Raw genomic sequence first — 22598 nt, forward strand, 5'->3', positions numbered from 1 at the left:
ACCTTATTTCTGTGGTGACAAAATATTCTTCTATCCTGCTGGCATATTTATGGGGACATTTTTGTGTCCCTTGATGTGACACTCAAAGCACAAGGATCACAGAGAACCTGGGTTATGATACCTGGATCCTAATTCATATGCCCAATGGTGGCTTCAAGGACTTTGTTTTGATAAAATGTGAACTGATGGAATATATTAATCAACCAATTCAGTGGAATGTGATTAAGATTAGCTGATTTGGAGTGTATATTAATGGCTAAGATTCTGATTTTCAGTTAAGGAGTTTGTATCTATTATCTTCAAATTTAATAAAATAACATGTCTAAAAGTTCCGCTAGCAGTTCTAATAAATTTCTGAGATGTTGATCAGTTGAGTAGAGCAAAAAGTGGCTGTAAGTTGTATCATGGCAAAAGCTAAGAATGTACCTGAATTTTACTTTATTCTGAGTTTCTAAAAAAAAGAAACCATGCAGTGTTTAAGATTGTGTTTTTTATTTATTTTACTTAGCATTAGAGTCTCAGGGTGTGTCTATTTTTACACAACTAACTCTAGTCTGTCCTTCTTATGGTAGCAGTGCTCCATGATGTGCAGATACCACATTTTCCACATCAGTTCATCTGTCGGTGGTCGTGTAGGCTGCTTCCACGACTTAGTTGTTATGAATTGTGCTGGGTACTCGTGGTCACTGTAATACGATGCCTTCAACTCTTTTGGGAAAATCCCTAGAAGGGGAATAGTTGGGTCGAATGGAATTTCTAGTTTTCATTTTTTGATGAATCTCTGTATTGATTTCTGGAGCTAGATCATTCTCAGTAGGAAGGGGATCAAGAGATTAGGGGGTAAGGGATGAAAATAAGGAATTGGTATTTTATGTACATGTACCAACTTCCCACTGGAATGTGAACATTATTTACACATGCGCTAATAAACTAAAATAATAGCAAATAAAGACAGGAAGAGAAGAAAAAGGCAAAAAAAAAAAAAAAAAAGATGGACCTGGCAACTCTGACAGTCTGACTCTAATAGCCACTTTATTTCAGTCTCCCTCACCTGTGGTTTTTCCTTATTCAGCAGGGCTCAGGCTGGCAGTGTGTAAGCAGCTAATTCTGTAACATTGCAGAGGTCAGAGCCAGTCTAAGGCCTTGAAGTTTCTACCCTCTGTAACCTTACAGAAAAGGTCTGTACCTCCACCGGGCAGTCCTTGAAAGAATTGAAGAGTAAAATATCCTCTCCCAACCTCTCTCTTTAAGTCTAAATATGCCTCATTAAAACTTTTGTAGCAAACATTGTTTCCAGACTACTCACCAAGCCGATTGCCCTCAGTTCAGCAACAGGTTCTTAAGTCAAATTTTCTGAACCAGTAGCTGGTGAGAAGCCCAGAGCCATGAGTCTGGGGGCTCAGCTCTCGGTCTTGGGAAGCTGAGATCTCAACACAGTGTGTGCACTTGGCAGTGACTGCCTCCCACGCTCTTTATTGTCTCTGTCACACCACCCTTCACACTGTGTAGTGATCATTGATTTCCCTACTAATCTCCATCACCAGATTATGAGAGCCCTGGTGGCAGGGGTTAGTAATCTCTAATCTCTAGGATGTAGAGCATCCCCCCAAAAGATTTACTGTTGAGTATCTTCTGTAGGTAGTTCTAATGTAGGACATAAAAGAAGAATACAAATGTAAGTAATAAGCAAGATACTACAGGAACATTAAGGAGATTGATTAGTTAATGAAACAGGATCTTGCTATGTAGTCCAGGCTGGCCTTGAACTCACTGTGTAGCCCAGACTGGCCTCAAACTCTTGGTGATTCTCCTGCTTCAGCCTCCAGAGGGCTGGGATTACAGGCAAGCACTACCACCTCAGGTGTGAGAAAATTTATTTTATTTTATTTTATTTTTGTTTGTTTGTTTGTTTGTTTGTTTGTTTTTGGTACTAGGGATCTAACTCAGGTCCCTGAGCTTGCAAGGCAAGGTGGTAGAACCACTGAGCTAAATCCCCGGCCCAGAGAAAATTTATTTTAAATTTAGATCACAGCTATACTTTCCAGTTTTTCAATAGCCTTCTTAAGATGAATATAATACCTATGAATCTGTGTGGCAGGAAGAATCGTGTGGTTTCCATTCTGAATTTATAATATATATTCACATGTAGCTAGCATGTGGCTTCGTGGAAGCCTGTTATACTGTTAGCTCTACTCTTGTACATGTTTGAAAAAAACATGTAAAAGAAGAAAAGAAAGAAAAAACAGTTAAAGAAAAAACATCCTGCTGAAAAACATTTGGAATATTTGAAAAATATATTCAGAAGAAATGTCATCCATCATCTCAGTACCAAGACTGTGGGCTTGACACATTTTAGAAAGTATTAATATGGGAATGTTGTTTGATAGGCTGCAAGTCCACCTAATTTGTGTATATCTCTCATTAATCTGTTTTGTTTGTTTGTTTATTTATTTATGTATGTATTTGGTACCGTGGATCGAACTTAGGACCTTGTGTTTGGGAGGCAGGCACAGTACCACTGAGCTAAATCCCTGGCCCACATTGATCCGTTTTAAATCGGTTACTTACACTTAATCATAATGGAAAACTATATAGGAATTAGTATGAAATGTAATTTAATATTACTGTTTTTAATACAGTGAATGAAACTATGAAGATGTTATCAAATATCTACCAGCTGTATATCACAAGGTATTATTTCAGAAAGTTTGGATTTGTGTATACAGAAATATATAATCTTTAAAACAAATGAACTATGGAAATTTTGTATTCTTAAAGATTGCCAGATAGACATTTTACCTGTGAGAAAAAAATCCATCTTTTTGGTTGATCCACTGATAGGATAAATAGGTAAGAAAGTGTAAACTATAAAAAAGAAAGATGTGAAAGACAGGAAAGTCCAAGGGGATTGGCAGAGAATGGACGGGGGGAATGTGTCCACTTAAACAGCTGTAGTAGCAGCAAGTAACAGGCTGGCTGCAACCGTGGTATTTTACAAGTTAACCCTGGCTCTGGAAACTGTAGGCCTCTTGTGCTGTAGGCCACTGTACTGTTTGGGTAGAAGCCAGGCCAGAAAACCAGAAAGAATGCAGACTGAAATTTGGGCCAATTATGTGTATTCTCAAGAAACAAGAATGGTTGGTCCGACCGGCTGTCAACCTGCAACATCCTGATCCCCTAAAGTTGGGCTCCTCCCTCTCATTTGAAAAGTCTGACAGTGCAAGCTAGTTACACGAAGAGAGAAACATGCATGAGTTAGATATAGAGAAGAAACCCTGCTGCCTGCCCAGACTTCCTGTGTGTGTGCGCGCGCTCAGTTTGTATGTATAGCGGTTTATCATAACACGTTCTATAATATAAAGGGAGAAAATCCTTCTCAAGAGACAAAAGGAGAATCAGCCAACCTGATTACTACTTGAGACTGCCCAAGTTGAAACTCTTCAGTTGCCACGCTCTGTCACCTGCCTTCCTGCACCTCTTCCATTTGTTTCTTTTACTTCAACATAACAACTTGCTCAGGAACAACAGAGAAGTCTTGTCCTTGCCCCTATCTTATTTGCTTTCTCTATTTCTTTGTTCTAGAGATTCAGTCTTAATTTAAAAATTCTCCCTGACTTGTTGATATTCTCCCATTTTTCTGTCCTGGTTCAAGTCCTGGGTTGGTTCCATGGTTTATTTCTTTGCATTATTCACTTAACTTATTCTCCCTACTAGCTCAGCTAAGGGAAACAATTGGCCTAGCTCCTGCTGGCTATCCACTGCTCAGTAGTTAGGTGCCATGTTACAACGCTAAAGTTGAATTCCATGACAGACTGCAAAGAACAGGAGCTAATAATCTTAGGCCTGGGATTTAGTACCAGGGCAGCCCATGTATGGCATGCAGTGCTTGGTAAGGTGCCAATGCTTTAGTTTATCTTCAATGTGCTCCTCATCCTAAGAATAAAAAATAGTCTTGAGCCATGCAACGTGGCACACACCTGTAATTCTAGCACTCTGGGAGGCTGAGGCAGGAGGATTCCAAATTCAAACCCAGTCTATGCAACTTAGCAAGCCCCCATCTCAAAATAAAAGTAATAGAAAAAGGGTGGGGATGTAGCTGAATGTGAAGACCCTGGGCTGAATCCTTAGTCCTGCAAAAACAAAAGTCTATTCGATCTCGCTGTTGTCTCAAGACACTATCCTAGCATTTTCTTTACTCTAACGAGTGTCTTCAAGATTAGCGTCTCCTTGGTTTTAGTTTATCTTCACGTTTCTCAACTTTCCCATTTCCATCACTTGCCCATCATAAAACCCTACATTGTCTTCTCAGCTTTCTCCCCTTTTTGCATTTCTGGAAGACTACGGATCTAGTGTGTATAGCCCTTCTAATTCTCCCTCCTCCTTTAATACATTTTATCCCACTCAAGAATTCTGTGAAAGTTATTGAACACCTGCCCTTTGACTTAATTGTAAAGCAATGAAGATATCATTTTAAACATGTGTGTAGGGATGCGAGGGCGAGGAGATATGTTCCAAAGAGATCTCTGAGGCCAAAACGTGTGGAGAATGGGTGAATGGGTTGAAGAGGGGCTGCAGCTAAGAGAAAACCGCACAAGCCCAGGTAACAACAGGCATGGCCTTTGGCAGTGGGGATGCAGAGAATCAGACAAATGCAGGAGGCCGGGGACAAACAGTGGGATGCAGGACAGCGGTGCTCTACGATGACTCCTGCCTTCCACTTCTGCCCCGCGAGAGTGGACAATTTCCCAACTCTTCCTGCAGTTCACTCTCAAGCCGTGATGCTCAGTGCTCTGTCCTCAGCTCCTCCCTCCTTGAAATTTTTTTTCTTTGATGGTCCTTCAATTTTCAGTATTAAAAAACTTCAGTAATTTACGCAAACCTACAGTGCCATTTATTCCAGGGATCACAAACTAAAGGCTCATTTGACAAATCAATATACTTTATCTTGTGGGATTTTTAATTAAGAAAGTACAAATCACAAAGCATTTAAAAACCAGAAACTTTCACACAAAACTCTGTATTTATAACTCTGTAAGCAATCAGGAGGCCCATCTACCATTTTCCTTCTTGCAGACACAGGTCTGAACTGAGAGCTGACCCTGTTAGACTGAGCAAGCACTTTCCACTTTGCCATTGTCCCTGACCTCTAAGCACCTGGCCACCACATTCAGTGAATTTTTGTTTGGTCAAGGCAGGTATTACTCTTTAAACCTCCTATTTAGCCTCATCACCTCAGAATAGAGATATTCCAGAGAGCATAGGTACCATATCCAGAATCACACCACTAAAGACTGAAAGAGCCCCACATCCCAGTCTTTCCACGCCTATACTGAATCGTGCTATTGTTGAATTTTAGTATCCAGCATCTGGAAGTTGGTGCTGTAGCAATTTTAGGCCAAGATATTTGACCAGAAGCTAATGTACAAGGTATGTTCAGAAAATACAATGAATATTTATTTACATATAAAAATAATTTTATAGGAAAAGAAACATTGCTCAGCCCTTAAAATACTCCTTCTTGCTTCAGAAACATTTATCTCATGCTTTTGCTGCTTTCGGAAGCAGTTCTGGAAGTCTTCTTTCTTGAGTGTCCCACTGTTGTGGCTCCCTGGATGTCCTGAATTGATTCAAAATATTTACTTTTCATGTTAATTTTGACTTTAAGAAAGAGCCAGAAATTGCATGATGCCAGATCTGATGAATAAGGTAGAGGAGGACACACTGTAATGTTTTTATAATCCTGCATTTCCATTGAATGGTAGCTGATCCATATATGGCAGTAGCATTCTCCACATTTTTATCGTACCTCACGAAGACTTACAAAGTAATACTACAGAATTTCTTTATGGCAAGAGCAATGGGACAGTTGTGTGAGAAGCAAAGGGGAGTATTTTGAGGGGGTCTGATAGCAATGTGTCTTCTAATGTGTAAAAAAATTAAACATGTACCATATATCTTGATCACCCTTTGAATAAATTATATATTTATATATATATTAAATATGAAAGATCTAAATATTGCTCTAGTAAAGCTTGCTCATCTCATTATTCTTTCTAATTTTCTCCTAGAACTCCTAGAACGATCTCTAGCCCTTTTAAACAAAAGTCAACAACTCACAGATTTCATAGAAAACTTCAAGCATGATGGACATTATGTGAATTCCGATTTGGTTCAGGGAGCTCAGAGCAGTTGCCTGAAGATTGACAGCCTTCTCGAACTTCTACAAGATAGGAGAAGGCAACTAGACAAGCACCTGCAGCGAAAGCGGCAAGAACTGGGTCAGGTTCTGCAGATGTGTCTGTGGGACCAACAGGAAGACCAGGTAATAACCCAGATGTGCATGGCGGTGTCTTGGCTGATTGGTTATTATGTGGGTCAGCGGTGCCCTGACCCATCCTTGCAGTATCTCATTCGTCATGGTGAGATCCTTTAATCTTTGGTGCAAAAGGTTTTCCTTCAAACACTATGTTGTTTCCCCAAGCAAGTACAGATTTAAAAACCAGAGATTTTTATTTCCTCTTATTGTAATACTGACTTTATGAATGGGAGAACAAATGTGGAAGGTTTGAAAAGTAGCTGCGTTCCATTGTTGGATTTTCCTGTTTTAGTTTCTTATACGTCACTGTGCTAGGCACATTTGTTATCAATTCTGAAATGCTGCGAGTAGTTTTTCGGAAAGTTGGAGACATGAGGATGCTGGATGGTGCTGTACTGCTGCTAATAGCATTTAAAAAAAAAAACCAATAAGCTCAGACTAGGGTCAGTGTTCTTAGAAGTGATTTGGTGCCAAGGACGAAGGATGATATTGGAGGACGAATGCTTAGGGGTTGTAAGGCTTTGGGGGTTGCTGAGTGTGCAGGAATATGGGGACCCCTGAACTGACTGAAGGCTCAGCTCTGATGAGTTCTCCTTTGCTAACCCCGCCTCTCAAATAGGTGATATATTTGTTATAACCTTCCCATTGCCCCAATCCCATAATCAAATCGGAACAGATTAAGTAAAAGGACGCTTTAGAGAGAAATGATATAGAGAGCTGTCCTTTGGTCTGCATGCACAGGAAAGGGTTCTTTTCACATTTTATATTTCTCTCATGTAAATCGGAGAGAAACATACAGCTGGAAGCAAATTTGAGGTGCGGTGAAGCTTTGTCTCATTTCAAAATAGCAAAAAGGTCTTAAATGACTAACATTTCAGCTCGTAATGACTGTCTGCTGTGTGCCAGGTCTTGTAAGTGCCGGAGGCACACTAGACACAAGGTGAAGTCTCTTTCTTTTACAGTATTTCTTTCTATGTGTTTCTCAGCCTTGGCATTGCTGACATGTGCTGCTATGTAATTCCTGGGTGTGGGAGGCTGGCAGTGCCCTCTCCGGTGTTGAACAGCATCCCTTGCTTCTACCATCTAGCTGCTGTGGGACATCGCTCCACTGTGGCTCTAAAAGTCTCCCGACATCTTGACATCTCCAGATGTCCCCTGGGGGGTGAGAATTGCTGCTACAATGTGATGACAAAGCTGTAAGATAAACAAAGGAACAGTGCTAAGTGCTATTTAAAATCAAATAGGACAATGAAGTTTGACACATGTTGCTGTACTATTAATCAGATTAGCTGCTCCCAGGAGTCGGCACAGGGCAGAGAAGCAAATGCAGACACCTCCAGGCGTGTGTTCCCCCACTGGCCTGTCATTGCCTCCCCTCCAAGTGTTTTCTTCATCTTTGCCTTGACTGTAGAAACTCCCAGCCTGCTTCTGCTGTGCTTTACCTGCCAGCTCTTCTTCCTCACGATTGGATGGATGCTCAGCCACCCGTACATACTCATGAAACTCGAAATTCTATCATCCAACCTAATCACTTACAGATGATTGGGACAGAACAAAGGGAATTAATGCCTGGACAAGAAGCCACATAAAATTGTCAGCTGTTTGCGAAGTTCCTTGTCCTTTGCATAACAAGTGCATCTGACTTAGCTCACTCTTTTCTGTCTCTCTCTTTGTCTCTCCTTTCCCCCTAATCTGACCTGCTATCTTGTTCTCAGAGTTTCTGTCCCCTTATAGAAACTGCCTTATCTATTTTTGTTCTTGATTTCAGGAGCCCAAATCTCTGCCTCTAGCGCTTCTATGAATACACTAAAAACTCCTTTTGTTTTATTATACAACTTTTAATCCTCAACCTCAGATTAACACAGAGACCTTTTCTCTCCAAAGAAAAGGCTTATCCAAGAGGCTTCCCAAACACAGAACAAAATTTGCCAAGAATATGTAGTCAATTTTATTTATTTTTACTTAGCAGTTTTGCCTCCCAGTCCTGTCCTCTGTAGTTAAAAAGAAAAGAAAGACACATGAAAATTCAGGAGATTCAAAGGGAGCTTCCTAACCTAGTTACATGTTTAAGAGAAATCTAGTGATTTCACTAACTCTGGGAACCGAAATTTATTAAAAGATAAAGTAAGCTATTGTAGAAAAGTTCTGAGTTGATGAGTTCTCTAACTTAAGAGGACTCATTGTTTTCTTCTTTTTAATACTGGGATATTTTTAAAAAGTTGACTTTATCTTTTAGAACAGTTTTAGATGAAATAAGCTGTAAATCATATAGTACAATACCTGTATTGGTTTCCTTGCTCTTCCTCTCCTTTTTTAAACCTTGTAACTTATGAATTCTCACTCACCCAGCCCAAATCCTTTCCTGGGGCTTAGCATTAATGACATTTAGACTCCTTTCTTAACAGTCCTTGGACTAAAACTAATTATAACAATAAAAATTAATACTATTTTTAATAGGAGCTATCAATAAATAGGATAATCCTTCCCTTAATGTATTATCTAGGCACTTTATATACCTATATTACATTTTCTCTTGCTAGCAGCAGTGTGAGCAGTTGGAGTAATTAATAATAACCATTGTCTCCTTGTGCTTGTGCGCAGATCCTGGGGCCAGACTATTGACAGGGTTTAGATTTTGGCTCTACCACTTACCAGTTGAGTAATTATTTAAATTCCTCAAGGCTGATTTTTCTCTAAAAATGTGAACTATAGTAATATCTGCCTTTAAGTGTCATTAGGATGATCAAATGAATTATTAAATGTCAGGTGTTTAATACTTGGCACATAGCAACTGCTACATTTCAGCTATATATTTTCATCCTATCTGAAAAGGACGATGAAGACCCATATTCTCCCATTTCCATGGGAAAAAATCACTTCTACCACATGCTCAAGTAAAGACTGGTCTTAAATTGAAGGCCAGTTTCATTATTTGAGTTCATAGAGTGTGATAAAAAAAAGCCACATTTATAATATTAACAGCCATGCTTGCTCAATAAGGCACTTGATTAATGACTTAAACAAAAAAAGATATTTTTTCCTCTTGAGAGTTAATAATGATCATTTGTTAGAAATACAGACTTTGCTGAACGTGTTGATGATTGCTACTAGCATTATGGCATATTTTCACCTTTTAGGCTTTTATGCAAGCATGTGCCTTAATATACATTTATTACTCAAGTGTGTGCACATTTATTAAAGAAATAAATTAACAAAAATAGATGGAGTCCACCTCTACATATTATATTGTAACCTGGCATGAATTGAATAAATCATTGACATATTCTTGTGTCAAAAGTAGAATAAGTAATATTTTTGTTTTTTGTTTTTTTTTTTCAGTTTCATTATTTGAGTTCATAGAGTGTGATAAAAAAAAGCCACATTTATAATATTAACAGCCATGCTTGCTCAATAAGGCACTTGATTAATGACTTAAACAAAAAAAGATATTTTTTCCTCTTGAGAGTTAATAATGATCATTTGTTAGAAATACAGACTTTGCTGAACGTGTTGATGATTGCTACTAGCATTATGGCATATTTTCACCTTTTAGGCTTTTATGCAAGCATGTGCCTTAATATACATTTATTACTCAAGTGTGTGCACATTTATTAAAGAAATAAATTAACAAAAATAGATGGAGTCCACCTCTACATATTATATTGTAACCTGGCATGAATTGAATAAATCATTGACATATTCTTGTGTCAAAAGTAGAATAAGTAATATTTTTGTTTTTTGGTTTTTTTTTTTTTTTGAGACAGGGTCTCACTATGTAGTTGAGACTGACCTGGAACTCCCTACGTAACCCAGGCTGGTCTCGAACTCACAGCGATCGTCCTGCCTCAGCCTCCCGAGTGCTGCCATTATAGGAGTGTGCCACCACACCCGGCTTAGAATAAGTAATTTTAATGGCCATGTACTGTTCTGTTATTTAAACAATAACTTATTGATAAGGAAGTAGAGGTTCTCCAGTTTTCAATATAATACACAGTAGTAGTAATAAGGTTGGTAATTATGTGAACAAGAAAATATTTTTAAATGTCATAGGTATAAGCAAAAGCCTCTTACCTGAGTTTTAAAGTTTCTTTCGATGTTCTGTTTTACACTTGTTTTGCTGATACGGTGGTGGAGATTACAGCAGGGACAAACGTGACTCTGTTATTACTTTTATGTTCTAGGGCACGGTGTTTCTGGATGTTCTATCTGATAATCCCAGAACACTGTGGAACTACACTTCGTTGGAGGGCAAAACATTTCTGTCAGTTCTATACCTGTTTTAAGGGAGCATAGGAGCTGTCGAACTTTATATTCATAAAACATCAGCTGTCAATCATTTTAACTACTTAAGAAGAAGTGGAAGTTAAGGGGGGCATTAGAACAAAGATTACTGATGAATAATAATATGGATGTCTGAACATCTGATCATCAGATCTCATAAGGGCTATTTGAAAAATATATTTAGGGCTTCTCAATTTCTGAGTGCTTATGGCGTGATGCTTTTGAAAAGGCCAGCTAATTCTCTTTTGGAAAAGAAATTAAGTGACCAGCATGATAACAATTTGAGATTTATATCAAATGCAGAAAAAATGAATTGAAAGCCACTGATCTTTCTGTTTTAACATGGCGTGTGATAGTCTGGCAAACGTAGTCATAGCATGTTTTTTCTCTATCATTGTTTTCAGATGTAAAAATATGCGCTTGTTTTGCACTGAAAGATGAGCAGCTGCCCTTCCTTTTCAGCTCTAGCAGCATCTTATTTTGCAGATAATCTGCTTCATTAATGAAAATCAGAAGCAGCTTGGAGTATTTCGTGCATAATTAATTATCTTGGCAAGAAGATTTATGAATGTAATTTTTCTCAATTGCTCCAATCAGACATAAGTGAGACAAACAAACATATTAAAACTAAGTTATTCATGCCTTCTTTGTATAAGATAGTGTCAAGGACATCTAGGAGAATTAAGACATGAGAACAGAAAATCTGTTTATCACACAGATCTCATGTGCATATGAGATATGCATCTTTGGGGGCAGGGGAAGAATAATAGAATTCACATTTAGAAAGTTTTATAATTTATAGCTTGAGTACAATGTACATCATAACTGCAGTATATTCCCTGTCAATAGGCAATTAAAATGATATCCCACATAAACACAATTAAAATGATGAGTTATGTAAGCACAGTCTCAGGGCACTAATGCTGGGTCTGGAAAACTGTGTATGTGAATACATACATATACACACACACATACATACACACGTGTGTGTGTGTGAGTGTGTTCTTTGGTACAGGCTGGTGCTCACTAATTAGAGCTTGAATTGTTGACCAGCTTAAATTAATACAAGATAACTTGAAATGTTGAGGGCTTTTTTAATCCTTTTTTGTTGTTGTTGTTACCAGGGATCGAACACTCGGGTCCTTGCACTTGCAAGGCAGGCCGCCGAACCACTGAGCTAAATCCCCAGCCCCTTTTAATCCTCTTTTGAATGTAGCTTTGTGATAAAAAAGATTGTCTGATAAGACCATAATAAGGGTTGGATTATCTTGATGATACTGAAATCCCATAGTTTGGTCCAACGGTAGACATAAATAATTGTCCAGCCATTTGTATAAAAAAGTCTATCACAGAACTTCATTCTAGCACATAGGCTGTCTCTAGAATTCTTTCCGTGGCATGCCAATAGGAAATAGAAAGTGTCTTAATGGGGCTTTGAATGCAGTACACAGCTTTGTGACTTAGAATGCATGCTAATCCATATGGCTTTTGATGGTACTGCAGATCAAAGATAGTAATGAAAGATTTCCTCTAGATAATCAGTGGCACAAAATCCTGAATGTTAGTCAGACCCCACAGCCATTCTCTAAATCTCCCGTAATTCCTGATCTTCTACAATGTTCTGATTTACCAGTGGGGTAAATCCTACTTCATGGACCAATACCCAACCTAGTTCATTCAGAATGCCAGCTTTCTCTGCAAGGCAGTTAAACATCAGCTTACCCTCCCTCACTTTCTTCACCTTCTAGCTATTTCTTTAGCTCATTTGTACCCGCTGTAGTTGAGTACATTTTCATTAAATTTAGCTTGTCATGTCTGTAATTATCCTCCTCTTTTGAGGTTTCCTTTTCTGTTGTTTTAGTTGTCCACAGTCAACTCTGTCTAAAAAATTTTAAATAAAAAAATTCCAGAAAAAAATCATGTTTTAGACAACTTTTATTACATTATATTGTTAGCTCTATTTTTTGATGTCCCAGCCAAACTCAGGACCTTGAAATTACTAGACAAGCACTCTACCACAGAGCTTCATCCCTACCCCCAGTTCTATTTTATTATTAATTATTGTGGTTAATCTCTCTCTCATTACCTAATTTATAAATTAAACTTCATTATTGATATGGATAGAGAAACAAAACCGATATAGAGTTTGGTACTGCATGTGGTTTCTAGCATCCGTGGGGATCTTGGGACATATCTCCTGTGGATAGAGGTGGCACTATCCTGTTCATTTGAACTAGTAGCTTAACATTTTAACTACCTAAACCTATGAATAAGTTGGTAAGGGGGATTTAGCACACATCCTATGACTGAATTCATTCTCAGAAGTGATGTGTGTGTTCCCCTAGGAAGGCTTTGCATGGGTCCCAATCATCACACCCGTCGAGTTACAAAATGAACAGCTGCTTTCTGAGCCATCTGCCAAGGCCTGGGCTGTCTGTTTATCTCCTTCCACTCCCCTGAACACTTTCTTCCCCACCCTGGTATTGGAGACGCGTGGCTTTCCTCTTCTTGTCAGCACTGCCACCACCCCAAACCGGCCAAGGAGAGGGATTCATTCTCTCCTTTTCCTACTTTTACAGCCCCAAAGACAAAACAAAAGGCCAAATTAATTTTAGTACATCTTACAGGGAAACTGTAAGCAAGCAAAATAAATGGCACATTTTTAAAAAAGGATCACAACATCCTTGATTTCTAACTTTCATTTTGCTAACAGAGGTGTAAACCAAAGCTTTAGTATCAAATCCATTAAGCTGCATGATTTAGGAACTGGGATGGTGATGTAAAAATATCAAACTTTGGCTCTACTGCTAATGTCGATCTCTATCTGTCTCTCTTTAACTCAGATGCACAGTTAATACAGTTTATTAGATTTCCAGCTCTCTTAGGGTGGAATTCTAAGTTACATTGCAAAAGCCATCCTTCAGATGTCTTTGGCAGAATTTCATTTTCTACAACAAAAAAAGAAAGAAACAAGGAAGGAAGGAAGGGAAGACATGACAGTGCAAAGTTCTGTTTCCCATTTTTTTTTTTTTGTACTGGGGATCAAACCCCAGATCTTCCATTTGCAAGGCAGGTAGTGAAACCACTGAGCCGAATCCCCAGCCCCTCTGTTTCCTGTCTTAAAGAATAGGAAAAGAAAAAGACCTCAAAGACTTCCTTCCACTGCTGGGGGAACCATCCAATAAAAATGTAATGCAACCCATATATGTGATTTTAAATATTCTAGTAGTCATTAAAAAAGTAAAAAGCTACTTAAAAAGTGAAAAGCAATAATATATTTTATTTAACCCAAAATATGCAAAATATTATTTCAACAAATAATAAATGCAGTTCATTAACAGTTTTCATGCAATATTTTCATTAACTTTTAGAAAGTCTATGGGATGTGTTATGTATTTTTTACCTACAGCATATTTCAGTTTGTACTCTGAGTATTCTGTGGCCATGTGTAATTATTAGCTACTATATTGGGAAGTACTTGTCCACACCACGTGGCAGAATTTTTCTCGCACTCTTTTTAAACTCTCAAGGCAGCTGTTATTTTTCACTGAACATCCCTGATTCTCCTTTGCATCCATGCTGTCTTCCTTTCTCTACATCTCTTGTCACCATTTGATGAATGCCACAACCCATAAAAAGAACTGTGCCACTTCTAAAGTAGTCTGTCTCCTTGGAGTACCTAGAAGCTATGTAATACCAATGGGATGACCATAAGCACATTGCTTAGTTCAAGCAAAGGTGGGGACTGCAGTCTGCCAATGCCCAGAACCAATTTTCTAGAATATGCTTTGAATGCTTTATGCTTTTTGGGGGGATGTACCAGGGATCAAACTCAGGACCTTGCCCTTGCAAAGTAGGTGGCAGAACCACTGAGCTACATCCCCAGGCCCTTTGAATGCTTTCTGTTCTTCTTTCCTTACCCTGTCCTCTCAAGTAATGGCTCGTGTTTTCACTCTCATAGGGATCATGTTATACAGAAATGTCCTGATGCGTCATTTACTGCACTTACCACTCAGGCTTTTGGACAGCAGCTGATATAATTTAAAAGTTTATAAAAAGTGCACTTGGGATATCTGTGCAGCTGTCTGCAGTAACTACTTGCAGGATGCAACATCTGATTCACTGAGTAGCAAGCAGAGTATCGTGGTTGACAAGCTTTTGGTTATTTAGCATGTCTTATTTTAGCCCAAGAAGAACTCTGAGAGCCTATTTTGCATGCATCCCACAGCATATATGGTAAATCTTATCTGTGAGGCTGCTTGTGTGTGAATGCCTTGTGATGAGATGAAGCACCTCACAGTGATCTACTTCCGAGTTTTATGCCAATTTGTTTTATGTTTCTATCTGGGATTCAGCAGTAAAATGTCAATAAAATCCAGGCAGTAAAAATGTCTAGATATAGTGTTCACATGCTTTAATAGGAAGGTATATGGAGAGAATGTATTGAATATCAACCCAGCTTTTTCTGAATTCTGTTGTAGGACATAGTGCTGCTTCATAGGAATGGTACCCTGTGGGATTGAAATAGTATTGGCCCAATTTAGGAGGTGAGGTCAGTCGAGACCATTTAAAAATCAGAACAACTCACTCCTTTCCGACTTTCATCACTGCTGGTATGCATTACATGACAAGTTTTTGACTCACAACATTTAATGGGATTATCTAAGGGTTCAGGCTTCTCGTCTGTTGGGGAGATTAGCAAGCACCTGCTGCACCCATGTTCCATCCACTCAGTGTCTATATTAACTGCTCCTATTAAAGCATTGTTGAGATTTCTAGGTCTCCCCACTTTAGCTAAGCATAAATAAAAATTGCTCCTAATGCTTAATAAAATAAAGTGAATGATCTCTGAAATTTGGCTATGTTCATGATCCACTTTATTTTGAGGAAAATCTCAAATCATTCTTGTGGTCGTGTTTTTATATGGACTTACTATAACTTTTGTGATAAATTATTTTGTTTTATAAAATCAATGAGTTAATAAATTTTATAGCTCTTGATAAAAGTACTCCATGGTATGCTTATATCATCTCGTTCTAACTGGAACACCAGAAAAGCAGACTGACTTCATAAATACTTTATATTTGAAATATGGGGACTACAACTAGATTGTAATTATTACCAAATGTTCTGAAGAAAATGAGGTATATTTTATGTGCTTTTCTTTGCACTGATACGGAGCTAAAGTTCTGGTTAACAAAGATTTGCAACTAGAAGAAAGATGGGGAAACTCTTGTTGGAAATTCCATGTTGGAAAATGCTAAGGGTTGGGGCAGAAATTTTACTCCTGTAATCAGCTTTGTGGTATCAGCTCAATGATAGTCCTGGAGTGTGCTGTTCTAGGTGAGCCTCTAACTCCTGGCCTCTGTAGTGTGAGCATATGTAGCACATTTATTGTGAATTTCCAGTCTAATCTAGTTTTCTCCTTAACTTCGTGCTTCATGTAATTCTCTACATTATAGGATTTGGAAAAAATTCTGTGGCTATTGTAGGCAGGACAACCAAGGCTTGAGAAAGACGTAGCATCAGATTTAGACGGTGCCACTATTTTGAATGGGCTGGCAAGTATTCATTTTTTTCAGGTTTCGAGTCATCCCCGCCATGACAGGGGTGTAAGACTTTAAGTTCGCCATGTGTGGTAGCAGGCACAGTAGAAAGAACATGGGCTTTGGAATCCTGTAGACTTGGCAACAAATCTTGACTCTGCTACTTACTACATGGCCCTTGCTCTGTTGCTTAATTAACTTCTCCAAAACTCACTTCAATTGTATCAACAATGATTATATTTGTCTTAAACTTGTTGAAAAAAAAATAGAGATGATGCTCAGAATCATCTGGAAAACTGTCTAGCTTATGGTAGTCTCTTAAAAGTCATGAAAATAATGCTGCACGGGATTTGAGAGTAAAAACTCGACTCTATTTAATTGGAATAGAGAAACTATATCTAGACTTCCCCAAATGTAGGTCCCACGTCAAGTTATGACATCATTTAAAAGTGTATAGTTCCAGGTACTGGGGGTAAAATTCAGAGGGAGAACATGTGGTAAGTGTATGTGAGGCACTGGGTTCAATTCCTGCACCAAAAAAAAAAGCATGCCTTCTTTCAAGTTCTTTGATATTTGTCCTTGCATATGTCTTACACTATAAATCTAGGGTACATGGCTATGAGTCATGCCCTTAACCATTTATGCTAAAAATTTTAATAATTTTTCCATTTACTTTCTGGATACAGATTTGTAGCAATGGCAGTAAATGACTTTTGAATTGTCTTTCTTTATAGTAGAGGATATAATTCTACATATGCTGTTTAATATCCATATGTAGGTCTATGTAACTGCACTAAGATTCCTATTTATATCCAGGAAGGAAGACATGTTTAAAAAAGAATTAATGATTTATGGACCACTTAAGAATCCATTTTAGTTCTTTTTTGAGATTTTGAATTATTTTCTTCATGCCATATAATGATATCTTTATACTTTTGGGATTATTTTGTTTCTTTTTTATTGAGTTTATTGGTACTTTTTAAGTGTACAGTAGAGTTACATTCATCATTGGGATCTTGTACTTTACATAACAGATCTTGGTTCTCATTTTGGGGGGGTATTTTTTCTCTTAAGCATATAGAGGTTGAAGTGATTGAAAAAAACAGATCATGTTAGTTTAATACATGGAATTAGTTTCTATTTAAAAAAATTAAAATGGCCTAAGTTTTGAAAAATTGAAGAACTGGTTATAAGTTTTTTTCCCCAGTTTCCTGATCATTTGAATTTTGACTTTTTTTTTTTTGTTGCTTCTTACTAGGTTACTTGTTGGTTTCAGAAAACAATAAGAGATTTGCAGGAACAAAGTCTAGGTTCATCACTGTCAGACAATGAAGAACTAATTTGCAAGCATGAGAACCTGATAATAAAAGCAAAGGTAAGAGACATTGTCCACATTAAAAATAATCGAAACATACATGAATTTCTCTAGAATATGCTTCATGAGTAATTTAGAGGAAAACGAAAATGACAAACAAACAAATAAAAACCAAAACTGTCATTGAATAACCCACTCTTAAGAGAAAAGCTAATGTCAAAGCTAAAGCTCATTACCCATGATCCTAGAATAATAATAAAAAGCTATCAGCTTCTCCAACAATATTTTTTGAATAGTTACTATGAGCCAGCCACTCTACTACATAATTATGTTAAATGCATTGTTTAAATTATCACAGAATTCCTAAGGGGTAGGTATTATTATTTTGCTGTTTTGTTTTATGTAATGTGGCAGTGGTAGTTTTGATTAATCTAAGGGTTTTTTTGTTTTTGTTTTTGTTTTTACTGATACAGGGATTGAATATAGAACCTTACACTTGAGAGGCAGACGGCAGCACCACTGAGCTAAATCCTCCACCTCCAAGTTCTTAAATATTTTACTTTACTCACTTTCTCTAAAAATTATTTTATCTGTGATGAAATCTCTTCATATTTTCACTTTTATGATTTCCAGGTATGGTTGGAGTACTAGTCCCAGTGATATTTCCCTAGTTCTTTAACGTGCTCAGGATGTTGCTTAAGATGTCTTCATTTTTCAAGGAGCAATGGCTGCCACCCAGGCAATCACTTGTAGGAGTAGAGAATGTGCAAAAATGGAGCCCCAAAAGTAGAGGGAGTACAGCAGCTCCCCTCTCCACTGTGTCTTGTTAGTTGGAAATAACAGGTGCTTCATACTGATCTGCAAGAAAACAAAAGTCCATCATAATAGACTGAGTGGGAATAGTATGTTCTTTAAGTATCCACATCTAGAGAACTATGAATTAGTGATATCTTGGATAGTTGGGGGTTGTAGGTAAAACCACATTGTGAAGCTCTGGAAAATATTGGGCCAACACTGCTAGACAGTAGTTGAAAATGGGAAAGACAAGTCAAATGCATGTCTGGGAGGATGAAAATTGATGGGTTGGGAGGAGGCAGGGGATTACATTTATCTACACTTTAATCTTCTCACAGGGATCTTGGCCCTTTTTGTTTTATTTTATGTTGTTTCTTGCTTCCATTTGAACATTGGAGTATATTTTAGATCTTCAAAATGTTTGGTTTGGATATTTAGGTGATTTTTTTTCTTCATTTAGTTTATTGGTAGATTTTAGGTATACAGTACAGTTACGTTCATTATTGGGATCTTGTACCTTTACATGACAGGTCTTGGTTCTCATTTTTTCCCCTTGTCCCTGATTGATAAAAGTTGTAAGACTGTTAAGGACTTATAACTGGTAGGACTGCACATTTTTTAAGTTCTTTTAAAAATTTCAGAATTATTTTATTGGTTTAAGAAGTTATTTTTTTTCATTGTTGTTTGTGTTAATATTCTATTGTGTGAAGTGTACAATAGATTATACATTCACTTCCTGAAGATGTACTGGCTGCTTCCAAATTTGGGCAATTTTTGGTAAGGCTGTTATAAACGTCATGTACAAGTTTTTTCATAGACATGGACTTTCAATTAATCAAGTAAATACTAAAGAGTGTAATTGCTGGCTGGATCATATGATAGGTATGTTTAGTTTTGTTAAAACTTCAAACTGTCTTCCAAAGTGTTTTATATTTCTGCTTACAATGAATCAGATTTACTTCTGTTCCACATCTGTGCCAGCATGTGATATGGTCAGTGTTCTGGATTTTGGCCATTCTAATACATATGTAGTGGTATTTTATTGTTGTATGTTATTTGCCTAGATATTATCTTCATTAACATATATTTTAAGGTCTTTGGCTTATTTTTTAATGAGGCTTTTTGTTTTCTTGTTGAGTAAAATAATTTCTGAGTAATTTTATTATCCCAAGTGGCTCAGGAAATTTCATAACTATAAGGAAAATGAAAGTCAATCCTTCCACTGAAAGATATGCATTATTAATATGTTTGCAAATTGCCTTTCAGTCACTCTACATTCAACATTAGAATCATGCTTTTTTCCACATTTAAAAGTTTATCATAAACATATTTCTATTGACCTTGTACCTTTTAGCTGAAATATATTATATGATGAATTTCAAGTTGTAGGATTACACATTTTACTATACCTTCTTTATGAGCTTTATGAATAGCCAAGTAAATATTATTTTAAAAGGTAGTAATTCTTTATAAACTCCTTTTTCTTCCAGATAAGTCTTTTAAGGCTTGACTTATTCAGAATATCATACAAAACCTGAATATAGGGCCGGGGATTTAGCTCAGCTGTTTGGTGGCCTGCCTTGCAAGCACAGGGACCCAAGTTCAATCCCCGATACCAAACAAAACAAAACAAAAACAAAAGCCTAATATTACCTACCCCATGCACTCAAGTAGTATTCAAGTTAAACTGTTATTTGGAAATTGAAGCAGAGAATCTTATTTCCCTACAGTATTATTGAGCACACATTTATTTTTTTTAATTATTAGATTTTAAAAAATTGACAGTTTCTGTTTATTTCTTCCTGTGAAACATTGTTTTTTTTATTCATTAAGTTTATTGGTACATTTTAGGTATACAATATGATGGCATTCGTCATTGGGAATTTATACCTTTACATGATACATCGTGATTTCTCATTTTTACCTCCATTCCCCTGCCTTCCTTTCAAGCCCTCCACCCCTCCCTATTTACAAAAACTGTTTTTTCTCATAATTCCTTTCCCCTACCTATTCCCTTTTCCATTTTCCCCTTTTCTTCCTATTTCACATTATCTATTATACATTTTGATCCTTATTTACACTTTCAGTTTCTCACACCAGAGAAACTATTTGATATTTACACATGTATGTCCTATTTATTTCACTTAAGAGTTTCATCGGAATGTGCATCCATTTAGCTATAAATGTCTCTAGTTTCTCATTCTTTATGGCTGAGTAGTACTCCATTTTATATTTGTTAAAAAACCACTACATCTTCTTTGTCCAGCCTCCAGTTGATGGGCAATTGGGCTGTTTCCAAGTTTTAGCTATTACAAATTGTGCAGCTATAAACATAGGTGCACATATATCACTGTGGTACGATTCCTTTAATTCCTTTGGGAAGATACCCAGCAGGTAAATAGCTGGATCAAATGGAACCTCTAATCCTAGCTCTTTGAGGTATCTCCATATTGATTTCCACAGTGGTTGCACCAGTCTGCACTCCCACCAACAGTGGAGGAGTCTTCCTTTTTTCCTCACAGCCCTGCCAGAATTTGTTACTGATTGATGTCTTGATAGTAGACATTCTTTCTGTAGTGAGGTAGAATCTCAGTGTTGTTTTCATTTGCATCTCTCAAATGACCAGTGGTGTTGAATATTTTTTTCATATGTTTATTTGCTGTTTCTATTTCTTTGAGAAGTGTCTGTTCATTTCAGATGCCCATTTTTGAATTGGGTCTTTAAATAGTATGATATTTTAAAAATTCTTTATATATTCTAGACAGTAGACCTTTGAGGAACAGCGGATGAAAATTTTTTCTTAGATTATGGGTTATCTCTTCACTCTGTTGGTCATTTCTCTTATTGTGCAGAAAAGCTTTTTAATAAGATAAGATTCCCAGTTGTTGATTCTTTGTGGTAGTTCATGTGCAACTGAGGTTTTGTTCATGAAATCTTGTCCTATGCCAGTGTCTTCAAGAGTTCTACCTGATCTCTCTTCCAGCCTGTTTAGTGTTTCTGGTTTAATATTTAGATCTTTGATCCATTTCAATTTTAGTTTAGTGCATGATGAAAGATGAGTCTAGTTTTAATCTTTGGCAAGTCAAATCCCGATTTTTCCAGCACCATTTATTAAAGAGGTTGTCTTTCCTCCAGTGAGAGTGTCTGTTTGGCTCCTTTGCCAAAGTTGAGGTGGCTGAGTGTTTTTGGAGTTGTTTCTGCACATCTTCTACTGCATTCCACTGACCCTTAGGTCTGTTACTTTGTCAGTACCATGCTGTATTTATCACAGTAGCTTTGTAGTATAGTTTCAAATTGGGGATTGTGATACCCACTACCTTGTCTTTGTTATCTAGAATTGCTTTTGTATTCTAGGTCTCTTCTTGTTCCAAGTGATTTTTTGGATTCTTTTCTCAAGTTCTGTGAAATATGCTGTTGGAATTTCAATTAGGATTGCATTAAATCTATATAGCAGTTTTGGAAGTGTGGACATTTTTACTATATTTATTCTTCCTACCCAGGAACAAGGAATGTCTTTCCATTTTCTGGTAACCTTTTCAATCTTTTTTTTCAGAATGCTATAGTTTTCAGAGTTGAGGTCTCTGATTTCTTTCTTTAGGTTGATTTCTAGGTATTTCATTTTGGGGGGATACTATTGTGAAAGGAGTTCTTTCTCCAGTTCCTTTCTCAGTGAGTTTGTTGTTTGTATACAAGAAGGCTATTGATTTTTGTGCGTTGACCTTGTATCCTGCTACTCTATTGAATTTGGTTATTGTCTAGAAGATTCTGGAGTTCTTGGGGTCTTCTATGTAGAGTATCATGTCGTCTGCAAATAATGACAATTTAACTTCTTTGCTTCCTATCTTTATTCCTTTTATTTCTTTCTCTTATCTGTGGCTTATGTTTCCAGAAATATATTGAAGAGAAGTGGTGATAGTGGACATCTTGTCTTGTTCCTGATTTTAGTGTGAAGGATTTCAGTTTTTGAACATTTAGTATGATATTTATTGGCTGTTGGTTTTTCATAGATGGCTTTTATCAGGTTGAGGTAAAGACCATCTAATCCAGTTTTCTGTAGGGTTTTTATCATTAATGGGTGTTGGATTTTGTTGAACAGTTTTTCTGCATCTTTTGAGATACTCATATGGTTTTTGTCCATGGCTCTGTTAATATAGTGTATTACATTTATTTATTTGCATTTGTTGAACCACCCCTTTATCTCTTGGGATGAATTCTACTTGGTCAGGATGTATGATCTCTTTTTTTGTACCGGGGATTGAACTTGGGATCTTGCGCTGTGAGGCAGGTGGCAAAACCACTGAGCTAAATCCCTGGCCAGGGTGTATGATCTTGATGATCTTCTGCA

General features: G+C 37.2%; 1 protein-coding gene across 1 annotated transcript in view; it reads left to right on the forward strand.

The window, feature by feature from the left end:
• Window positions 1-22598, forward strand: part of Ccdc141 (coiled-coil domain containing 141) — a 189912-nt gene that overhangs the window by 55571 nt on the left and 111743 nt on the right. Inside the window, exons 7-8 of the mRNA XM_010636779.2 lie at window positions 6069-6322; window positions 17402-17518. Coding sequence (XP_010635081.1) covers window positions 6069-6322; window positions 17402-17518 — 371 coding nt within the window. The remainder of the gene's footprint in view (window positions 1-6068; window positions 6323-17401; window positions 17519-22598) is intronic.

This window comes from Fukomys damarensis, unplaced genomic scaffold, assembly GCF_012274545.1.
Source record: "Fukomys damarensis isolate Sample0158 unplaced genomic scaffold, DMR_v1.0_HiC HiC_scaffold_26, whole genome shotgun sequence".
NCBI lineage: Eukaryota > Metazoa > Chordata > Mammalia > Rodentia > Bathyergidae > Fukomys > Fukomys damarensis.